The sequence below is a fragment of the Rhinolophus sinicus genome, linkage group LG02 (genome assembly GCF_036562045.2).
Source record: "Rhinolophus sinicus isolate RSC01 linkage group LG02, ASM3656204v1, whole genome shotgun sequence".
NCBI lineage: Eukaryota > Metazoa > Chordata > Mammalia > Chiroptera > Rhinolophidae > Rhinolophus > Rhinolophus sinicus.
This window is the reverse complement of record NC_133752.1, coordinates 162872079-162883584: the sequence shown is the minus strand read 5'-3', so window position 1 is coordinate 162883584 and position 11506 is coordinate 162872079. Positions and strand designations below refer to the sequence as shown.

General features: G+C 37.6%; 1 protein-coding gene across 2 annotated transcripts; it reads left to right on the top strand.

Annotated features, from left to right (window-relative positions):
- Positions 1-3425: 3425 nt before the first annotated feature.
- Positions 3426-8936, top strand: MED21 (mediator complex subunit 21). Of its 2 annotated transcripts, none has more exons than XM_019737497.2 (4): positions 3426-3548; positions 6709-6823; positions 7365-7465; positions 8008-8936. In XM_019737497.2, the coding sequence occupies exons 1-4, from the start codon at positions 3507-3509 to the stop codon at positions 8182-8184; spliced, it is 435 nt and encodes a 144-aa protein (XP_019593056.1). In that variant the 5' UTR covers positions 3426-3506; the 3' UTR covers positions 8185-8936. The 2 variants fall into 2 exon arrangements, with proteins under 2 accessions (XP_019593056.1, XP_019593059.2); XM_019737500.2 differs by lacking the exon at positions 3426-3548 and adding an exon at positions 3965-4014.
- The last annotated feature ends 2570 nt before the right edge of the window (positions 8937-11506 follow it).

The following is an 11506-nucleotide window of genomic DNA, read 5'->3' as shown; positions in this document are numbered from 1 at the left end:
TGTTAATATGTATAAAAATTAGTGTATAAAACTGTTCAAGGTGTTAATTACAATAGCAGAAAAAAACTAAAACAACTTAAATGCCCAACAATAAGGAAATAGGAAATAATTAAATAACCTGTGACACATGCATATAATATTGTGTAGCCCTTCAAAAATCATGTTTTAAAGGCAACTGATTGATTGTGAAGTGTTTATGAAAAGTGAAGTTACAAAGCAATAAATACAGTATGAGCTTTACATTGTTTTAAATTTGCATCCATGTTTATATTCATAGAAAAAAAGGTTAAAAAGTATACATATATATATCAAAATGTTTAAAATCAAGGGTGATTGGATTAAGAATGATTTTCTCTGCACATTTCTGCACTTTGTAAAAAATTTACTTTGAATGTGTATTGCTTTTGAATAAGAAAATATAATTTTTAAGAAGATATGTATAGTTTTAAAGGTTTTCTTATAAAAGCATTCAGGATAACAGTTCATCTTCCTGAGTAGGACACATAAGGCTTTTCATGATATAGCTCCTGTCCACCTGTCCAGTTTCCTGCTGCAATTAAACCCAAACTCTCCTATGCTGGCCATGCTGAATTCATTTCAGTTCCCTGAACTAACCTCATTCTGTCCCCTCCATACCTTTGCATTGTACTTCCTTGTGCCTGCAGAGGACAGCAGATGACAGAGGTGTCAGTAAAAGAAGGTCTCATTATCTTGGCTCTGAAATACTGTGACAGCTTGGGTTCCTTGCTCATGTAAGAGTTCCAGTAGAAACCTGAGAAGTAAATGGACTCAGCAGCTTTGCAGATGAGTTTGTTACTCCTTTGAATTGAAAGAAAACACAAAAACTGACAAGATTCCCCAATTCAGGATATAGAAAACTAGAGCCATAAAGTCTACTTAAGGTTTAGAAAAGAAGGAAAGGAAGGAGGGAGGGAGGGAGGAAACCTATTCTACATATTTGATAAAACTCAAGACACTTTGGATGGAGATGAGAGCAGGGATTCAAGGGAAAGGCAGGAAAAGACCTCTCTCTGTTACACTTGCCCCTTTAGCTTATCCCATTCTAATGTTACCTTCACTCTGTATTTTAACTCATGTTCTTTGTGTGTAGCAGCTTACATTACTTTGTGTTTATTAAAGACAATAAATGTTTATTTAGTAACTATTATATGGAAATCATTATGCTAGGAAATCATTCATTCAGTCCATAAATACGCATTCAGTGGCTTTTATGAGGCAGAATAACTGCTTGGTGCTAGGTATTGGAAATATGGAAACCATTAAAAGATACGTTTCCTGCTTCCAAGTAGAGCATGGTGGTGAGTGAATTGGAGTAATGTGCGAATAATTACACCTCAGTATGCTAAGTGCAATAAAAGAAGTATAAGGAACGATTGTAACGATTGGGGGCAATTAATTTGGGTTTCTGGAAGAGTTTTATAAAGCAAAAGATATTTAAAATAGAGTTTGAAAGCTGAGTGACCAACCAACAAAGGAACAAAATGGATGGAAATTAGGGCATTTCACATGAGGAAGAGAGAATTATATGTGTCTTATATGGTGTGCATAGAAATCTGAAACAGTAGAGCACATTTAGGTAATTACAAGGAGTCTAATAAATAAGCAAATACTTAGTTTTATTATTTCAGCCCAGACTATAGTGAACCTTGAACACCAGGCATAGATGGCTAGACATCAACCTGAGGTCTCTGTGGAGCCACTTAAAATCTGTAAGGAAGATAATGACAGGGCAAAAGGTATGTCATAACGTGAGTTGTCTTGAAGTGGCTTCTCTACCCCAGGCGCCCCAACACTCTTCAATCAGGTTACAAAACTTAGTATTCTCCTTAATCCTTCTGTATCCAACCAGTCATCAGTCTATGTTAATTTTTCCTTCAAAAATAGCCTTTCTTCTCTTATCAGGGTCAACACTCTAACATAAGCCAAACTCATCTCATTCTTGGATAACTGCAAGACCCTTCACCTAGTGAGTCCCTGGTTCATTCATCTCTGCAAACCTAGCACTCAACATACTTCCTGGCACATGGGAGGCATTCAATAAATAAGGTAAGTCTCAACTGGGAAGTGCGAGGAGGCCACAGATCACCCCAAATTACAGTTAAAATAAGTTGAAGTTATCTTTTATTAATCCCATTATGGGGGGGGGGGTGCCTCACCTAGAGAGGTTTCAAATTAGGCACCAGCAGGTATTGTTTGGGAAGCAGGGAGGGGTTTTGAAGCAGAAGTGGAGCTTCCCAGCTAGGGTTGAGGTAAATCCAAGAAGCCAGTTCCCCATGGATAGTTTCCCCCACCTTCCTCCAACCCTAGGAGGGTAGTCAGGGAATATCAGCCTGAGAAAGAACATATGTGAGTTCTTCCAAGTCCACAAACCAGTCATTTACTTTTCTTTCCAGACTGTCCCCAGGCTAACATTCCTTAATACCAAGTTTATACTATTACTCTTCACCCTTAAACTCTAATAGGTCGTCCCAACTCTTAAATCTAAATTGCACAGCTTATCTTTCTAAAAAGTGACCCTGCCTTTCCTATCATCTGGCTGATTTTCCAGGAACCTCCTCTCTTCTGACTACACCGTGTCCACCTCCATTGTCCTCTCCGCTATGGCTCCTTTGTTCTTCACACTTTTCCCTCACTGTCACACAACCAAGAGGTTTATTAGTTGCCTAGGTTCACATCTTACCTTTTAACTCCAAATGCTGTTTTCACCTTTGCCCACCGAGACCCTCCTTCTCCGTACTCTACCGACAGTCAATACAGCTCAATTTAGTACTTATTTCTAACGCTTTACATCTCACATGTGTCAGCTTTCCCAGCACACCCACACTCAGAATTAAAGCAGGTAAGGCCCTCTGCACTCAAAAGCAACAGAGAAGGATCCTCACCCAGTCCTTCCTGATTGCCTGAATTTTAATTTGGATTTGTTTTAGTTAAACAAAAGGTAATTCTCAAGTACTTTTTTAAATTATTAGTTTCAGGTGTACAAAACAATGTACAAAACAATTACACTCCTCACAAAGTGATAACCCCCTCCCCCAACTTTCAGGTATTCTTGAGTTGCTTGCTGTGTATATGTTTTGTGGTCCAGCTGGAGCGCAAAAACAACGTAAAATAAGTTCTTCAAGGTGATATTTAAAATGAATACATACATGGGAGGGCAGGAGAAATTCACTTTTTAAAATCTCAGAATCCAACAACCTCCATAAAGTGTTTAACACCTAGAAACCTGGAGAACAGTATGTTAACCCCAAAAGCGAGTGTACACCCAGCAGCCCCCAAGTTACTCAAAACTGGCCCAAGTCAAGCTTTTCCCAGCGGGAACTAGTCTAAAATAAGCATCATGAAAGTTCCACACCCCCTCGCGGGGCGTGGAGTTCTGCTTGACTCTACCCCTTCCAAGAACGCAGCCCTGTGATTGGCCAGGAGGCGACCTAGAGCTACCCAATCGCGTGCGAGAGCTGCTTTAGCGTCCCTTTGCTTGCAGGAACATGGCGGATCGGCTTACACAGCTGCAGGACGCGGTGAACTCGGTGAGCAATTTCCCTCGATAAGTCTGTCGTCTTCTTTCCTGAGGTAAATCTAGGGCGGAAAAGGGGCCCGAGGGACCAAACCCGGAAGCGGACAGAGACGGGGCGGTAGGTTTCAACAGAAAGCAATAGGGCGACGTGAGGTGTTACTGTGACCAGGGAGGGAGGTTTGAGGCCGGCTGCCCGGCGGTGCGGTAGCTGCGAGAGGGAATATCCTCTTTCGCCTGAGAAGGGGAGGCTCTCTACCAGGACTCTTAGGCTTCAAGGTCCTGTCAGGTTTTCTGGAATAGTTTTGTTTTGTCAGTGGTGCTCATGCGATCTCTTCTCGCTTGGGAGGAGGGAAGAAGCCGAAGCTTTTTTCCACCCCTTATCATTTTAACCCACCCGTGCTCTTGATTGTATCTTTATCTTTAGATGCTAGCCGAGAGCATTCCTTCGCCCAAACTTTCACGTTGGGATGGGAATTATGGTGAGATGAGAAGTTTTGTTTCATCTTAGTTGGTTCCTACAGATCAAGGGCCTCGGTCCATCTCTTGGCCACTCCCCAGCATAAATCGGTTTGGGGAAAACTGACACCTTAATGATAATAAATTTTCTACTCGTATATTTCCGTTTATTTAGGTCTTCTTTAATTAATGTTTCCCCAAAAGTTCTATTTCCTGTTAAAAGTCATGTCTCGTAAGAAGGCCCCCCCTTACTTTAATCCTTCTTATTTTTCCTATTATGCCTAAGTGGAAAGCATATGCAAACTGTAGGATTCATGTACTTATTACCATTAAGAGTTAAGTAGTTTTCTATGGGTAGTTTATATTCGCACTGTTATTCTATTTAGAATTTGATGTCCCAGGTAAGACGCCTATAGAGAGAGAATGTGTTAATTGGAAAATCTAATTACCGGATCTCTTGCCAGTTTTTTTCCTCACTGGAAGCTAGTAAGTTGGCATTTTTGTTATTATATCAGTTTTTGCACTTGAAGAGTGTGAATCTCCTCTTGAGAAAATGATCTACTCTGTGTGTGTATAAAATAAGACTTTTTAAGGCCGAGGCCGCCAGCCCCTAAATGTTGATGAATTCAACAAGATAAATTCTACCTGTAGTGACTGGACTTGGCTGCCAGCCAGCCTCTCTCAGGGAGATACTCCTTTGAGGGTTTACAAAATAAAATTGTAATGATGCTGCTGGATAGAAATGTTATTTTAGGGGAAATGTTGCATATTCATACATGTCTGGTAGCCAAAAGGAGACCAAGGACAAAAATACAGCTTTAACTCCAGGCTAGGCATGCTGATAATTGGAATTTGGAGAGGTTAACTAGTATGAGTGCCTACTGTGTATATAAGCACTATTATGTTCATAGAGCGATACTCTTTAAGGAGTTTACAGTCTGATTAGAAAGATGTCTGATACTCAAGAGACATTTGAATAATGCAAAAGCAGTATGTGGTTAAGGAGTTGTAATGAATTGAGTGTTTTCAACTGTAAGTGCTGAAATAAATTGGAATATAGAGTGAAACGAACTAAATTAGAGGCAATCAGCATTTATCTGAATTGTAATTGTTTTTAAAGTTACTAAAATAACATTTGTTTTACCCTCTGAGAACTCTATAAAGGCAGAAATGATCTTGTTCCCAGTATCTCTGTAATGTTTACAAATATACATTTCTTGTCATAAAGTTGATTTTTGATAAATATTTGTTGAACAAATAGATCTTGAGAGCTTTTGAAGGACAGAGCAGACAGCCTCTATCTTGAATATTTTTTGTTTTCTCTATTCCTCATAACAATGCAGTGATGTGAGAATGGTTCCAATTTAAAAATTAAAAATACAACAACTCAAGTTACTAGAACCAGAATTAGAATCCATATTTGTAGTTTCTGAGCACTTACTACTACTCCATTACATTTGCAAAATGTGACCTAAAGCACTGTAGTCTGGAATGAATTTATCACTAGTCAGGTATACTGGGAGTGCCAAAAAAATGTGTACATGTGACTTGCAGTCATCTTTTGTTAATGTATATTGAGTACTACAATTTTAGTACAGTTTTTTCCTTTTTTAAAATGTGTATACATTTTTTGGCATGCTCTGTATGTGAAGGAGCAATAGAAAATAATGCGTAGAGTTGACTTAGATTATTGAAAGCTTTGAAACAGCCTGAAGAATTGGAGATTTATCTTGAAGACTATGCCTGGAGAGAACTCAAATTTTTTTGAGCATGGTGAAATAACAGTGAACTGGAAAACAATAAGGAGATTATTGTAACAATTCTCACGAGAAGTAATTGGTTGAACTAACAGTATCAGTGAAGCTAGAACGAAAACGGAAAGATTTGTAGTACTATCAGGATTTGAAGATGAAAGGAAAGTATAACAAGTGTCTGAAGTTGGACTGATTGACTAGGAAAATCTCAATACAATTTAGGTATTGAACAAAGAAGTCAGTTGACTATGAGTTCTGTCATTGAAATAATGGCAGAGAATTTTAGTGGAAATGCTTATTCACTGATTGGAAATAAGAAATTGAGATTTGAGAGGTCAGGACTATTGAGAGAAATTGCTGGAGAGGATAGAAGTCTTAAATTTGGAGATGGTAAGGAATTGGCATTCTCGATCTTCAAAACTGCTTAAGGAATACTTTTAGAGCATCAGGTGTTTACAACTCAAATCATGGAGAAAAACATTTCTGAATACTTATGGTGCTGTTTTTTTCCCACTATTTCTTTACACTTGTAACTATTCTAGTCTCAAAAAAGGGATCATATACTTTGTACATGAATCATACTTCTTTTTTATTTACTCTGGAGCTGTACTTTGATATTTGTAAGTCAAAATTGCTTTTTACCACGACTACCTCAAAAAAGTCTTTACTTGTGCTTGCAATAGGTATTGGCGTATATTTCTTTTACCTTGGAAGGAAAACAAAGATTATTTTGTGTTTCTTTTTAACTGTTTCAACTGGATTGATACCAAACCTAATTTCTTTGCATGATTAAGATATTTAATCACTGTTACTGGCTAATTTTATCCAAAATTACTTTTTTTCTGTTTTATTCCCTTGCTCAGAGATCATTTTTATAGAAACTTACTATTGTTGCCATTACCAATAAAAGTCTTAAATTTGATAAGTCCTTTCTAACTTTGACATGTTTTCTTTGGCCTCCAGCTTGCAGACCAGTTTTGTAATGCAATTGGAGTGTTGCAGCAGTGTGGTCCTCCTGCCTCTTTTAGTAATATTCAGACAACAATTAACAAAGATCAGCCAGCTAATCCCACAGAAGGTAAATGGATTTTTGGCTTTTCTTGGTTTGACGCTCATATTACTTGTAATCTGTTAAAATTAGATTTATTGAGAAATTCAAGTTAATTATCGCATTCTAAAAATGTTATTGTTTGAGAATATTACTGCAAGTCATAAAAGATATGAACTTGTTAAAGTCAATTTACATAGCATGCTATAATTCTGTTCATGTCCAATAACGGATTGTTATTCCTTTAGAGGAAAATGTGTATCAATTTAGCTATATTTTACTTGTGGGACCTTAATAAGGAAGACATCCCATTTATAAATTCCGTTATTCAACTAACCACCATATTGTCCTAATAAATGATATATATTATAGTTAATTCCCAATTTGAGTTAATATTAAGGGTAATTCTCAAACATATAATAGAAATGGTGTGTTAAAATTACACTTTAATTGTTAGAAGCCTAGTATTAAAAAATTACATGGTTTTCTGGTTTAATTAGCTTGATGTTTAATTTCTATTTCTGAAAACTTGAGTTTCTCTAATACCCTAATTAATAATATTTTTCTCTAGAATATGCCCAGCTTTTTGCAGCACTGATTGCACGAACAGCAAAAGACATTGATGTTTTGATAGATTCCTTGCCCAGTGAAGAATCTACAGCTGCTTTACAGGTAAAATTCTCTTTTGTTTTGAATACTTTGCTAATAGGGAATTTTGAATTAAAGGAGATAGATTTAATGCCTCTTGTTAAAATATTTAAAGCTTAAGATTATATTTTAAAATGGGAGTTTCATTCATTGTGAACTAGTGTAGTCTATTAAAGACTGTGCAGAATATATATAGCTGTCCAATTTTGAGTTATAAGGAAACTTCCTATTTTTCTCAGTTTGGCTCTTTTCCCAGCAAAGAATGAGAGGAGGGTGGCATTCTGGATGTGGAGTAGAATAGTAGTGTCCCAAAGCAGTATGGATGGGTGTCAAATATAGATATCCAGAGCTCTATTATTGAAAATTCATTGCTTTAAATAATTCATACAGTAAAAACTCTTATACTTCCCTGATTTTCGAATTTTTGCCATTGAAAAAGCTATCACAATGGCTGCATAGTCATCCAGATTTAAAAGTAACTACTTCTGCAGTTTCTTTCCTTATCAACTCATTAATCTCCGAGTTTTTCATTTCTCAAAAGATTTTTAAATTTGTGTCTTATAAAGGCTGCTAGCTTGTATAAGCTAGAAGAAGAAAACCACGAAGCGGCCACTTGTCTGGAGGATGTTGTTTATCGAGGGGACATGCTTCTGGAAAAGATACAAAGTGCACTTGCTGATATTGCGCAGTCACAGCTGAAGACAAGAAGCGGTACTCATAGCCAATCTCTGCCAGACTCGTAGTACCAGCGTATACCACATGGCTGAGAAAAGAACTATTTCAATGGCATTAAGAATTCTGCATCAGATTTAGATGTAAGCCTTACCAACAGTTACAGAAACATTAAGCACTATAACACGTTATCTTTCTAGCTATTTTTAATAGTCTTCTATTTTCACTCTTGATAAATAAGCTTGTAAGATTGTGATTGAACCAGCTTTAAACCATCATTATACTATCATTTTTTATTATCCAAATGAAATTATTGAGGCATCTCTTACATTAATGGTCATAATTAAACAAATGTACCATAAAATTCTATTGTGACATAGTTTCTATTTTTATTTTTGTCATATTTCTAGTCTTTTTACAAATCAAACATCCCTCGAGCCAGAGGAGAGGTGATAAGTGTAGAGATAGGAGACATTTCAGTTTAGGTTGGTGTCCTTACTACCTCTTTTGAAGTGACAGTGTATAAATTTGGAGCTTGAGCAAGGAGTTTTCTGAAACTGTTTTGCTTTTAAGAAACAGAGAGTTAGTGTGGCTGGATGAGAGATTAAGTCACTTTTATGGAAACTTTCCTCTTTTTCCAGAACTTCATACCCATTCTGTTTCCTTTCCATACTTGTTTCTACAAAGAAATGCTCTTCTCTGTCTGGAATATCCATGCTATTGTGAGAGAATTTTTCTTCATCCCAAACTATTTTTTTTCATAACTTTTCACCTTTTTTTTTTTTTCCCACCTGAAAACCCAACAGTAAAGTATGTTCCTTGAGTCATTGATTCCTTCTCATTTTTTACCCCCTTCTACCTCTCTCCGCCGCAACACTCCAGTTCAGGCCGTTGTTTCTCAGTCTAGTTGTGTAGGACATAGCTCCCTGGCCCCTGCTGATATTAGGAGCCTTGCGCTCCCCCCGGCTGAGACAGTCGGTTGCCAGTTACTGGTCGGCCACTCACAGCAGCTCAGGGCAGCTCTTGCCCGCAGCACTCAGCAGCCTCCAGCAGCCCATGCCAACCTTTGGCTGCTCATGGCAGCCCAGCTCCAGGGAGAGCTGTTACTCACAATCTTAGCTGTAGAGAACGCAGCTCACTGGCCCATGTGGGAATCGAATCTGCGACCTCAGCGTTGGGATCCTAGCACTCCAACCACCTGAGCCACCGGTCCGGCCCATACTTATTTTTTTAATCTGAAGGTTCTGTCTTCTGATCTTGTTAACCTCTCAGCCTTTATTGCTGCATTGTGATCTAACCAGAACACATTTCCAGTACATCAGTTACTTTAGTTTGATTTTTTCTATTGCACCTTAGTTTGTTATTGCTAACATTTGTGTCAGCATTAAATGTGGTTATGTATCCAGCTCTTGGATCTACTTGAATCCACTGATTATATCCATTAGAAATCTGGAGTTAAAATGTGTTCCACATTGTAACTGATTCTATCTTCCCTAGGCTACATTTTTCAGAATGTCCAGAACTACATTTCTTGCAATCTATTACTATCCAGCGTTTAAGAAAGAGGAAAAACAATAGAGATTCTGCATGTTATTCCCATCATAATCAAGCTCTTCCACAGTTCTTGAAAAGTACTGCTTAGAAGCACATTTTAACTCCAGTAATACAATTTATAGAATCATTAAGTTTTAAAGTAATATTAAATGTTATCCATACTCATAGATATTTAAAATGTTAGGCTTATTTTCTCTGACATCACTTAAAATGCAAACACTGGCATGACATAGAAGGTAACTAACCACAAAAGAAAATAATCTTCAAAATACTGAACCCTATTCAATATAATTAACTCCAAGAGAGAAGTAGGAAAACTTGCAGCCTTACGCTGGTAAACTGACTACTGTTAAAATACTACCCTCACCCGAAAGAAATTTTTTATAGTTGAAATTGCCTGTTCTTCCAGTTTAAGGAATTGTAGAAAAAGGACAGTACCCATTCTGAAATACTCATAGATTGTATATAACAGCTTCTCCCAGCCATCATCTTGGTGGACATGTCTATTGGATCAGGAGATCCTCAAAGTTGAAATAGGTGTATAGTCAATGATAACGTTGCTGTCTACTACACAGATTCTGGAGGACCCAAAACAGTAAGTGTTCTTGTCTTTCATCCCCTGATCCATCCCTTCCTTCCCTTGTCCCAGATCTAAATTGTTTTAAGAATTAATGAACACTTGGTCCTGTCCAAAACGTCCATGGAGACATTTGGTCCATGTCAAAAGGCCCTTAAATTTTGGTCCTATTTAAAACATCCATAAGCATATTTGGTCCATGCCAAATGGACCAAATAAATTTAACTTTATGGCTAGGGCCCTCGAGATCAACCTGATACACTGTGGTCATGGCTTGTACCATAAATAGAGGGTGCCAAAAAAATATATGCACGTTTTAAGAAGGAAAAAACTGTATTAAAATTTTAATACAAAGAATGATGCTAGCATTCATTTGATTAATGCCATCTTTTGAGCAAACAACATACTACACATTGCTACCGTAATTCAACTTGTAATACATAGATAATGTCTTCAAATGTGTACATGTTTTTGGCACCCCCGGTGTATTATTGGAATAAACATCTGTACACATAATTCTCCCTCGTACCAGTGCCAGAGAGGATACTCCCACTCAGGACATGCTAAATGTAGAGGAGTGTGACATGTAAAACAATTCCCAGCCCATATCCCTGTCCGTTGCCTATGGAGTACCTGGCCACTGAATTTACTTGAACCCTGTGTTCCTGGAAAGCAGCAACAGTTAAACCCCTCCATTGTACTGTATTCCATAAAATGGCTTATGGCAAGGAACTACCTTTTCCTTTTCCCATATGACTAAGATAAGATCTGTGTATCACCCTTTTGCTTACAAATCCAGACCCAGACCCACCCTCCAACTTCCCACTCTGTTTCACAAGTAATTTAACTGGACAAAATGTCCTCTAACTTGATCAAACTTTAGGCCTTTTCCCCACAAACCCTTGTACTATGATGTAGAATAGTTCTTCCTCAATGACACCTCCTAAAATTGACCACAAAGAAAGATATTCCTTGATCAGCTGTCCATTATGTCACCCGCCCATCTTCACACAGATTTTTCTAGCCTGGTTTACTTCCTATATTTAAAAAAATGTCCTTTTCCACCTCATCTTGAAGATGCAACTCTTATCAGAGCATTCTTCCTATAGCTGTAGTCTTCCTGCCCCAATTGCAGTAGTTCCTCTTTACCCATTGTAATACTTTTTCAAGTAGTCTCTTCTAACCTAAGTCTAGATTTGTTTTTATTTGACACCACTCACTTGTGTAGGAGAAAATCCCATGACGCACCACATAGCCCCAAG

Bases quoted from the DNA above. Each gene is read 5' to 3' on its own strand.
- MED21 (XM_019737497.2), top strand. From the start codon at position 3,507: ATGGCGGATCGGCTTACACAGCTGCAGGACGCGGTGAACTCG. The intron at 3,549-6,708 runs GTGAGCAATTTC...TTTGGCCTCCAG, and splicing joins TGCAGGACGCGGTGAACTCG to CTTGCAGACCAGTTTTGTAA. The intron at 6,824-7,364 runs GTAAATGGATTT...ATTTTTCTCTAG, and splicing joins GCCAGCTAATCCCACAGAAG to AATATGCCCAGCTTTTTGCA.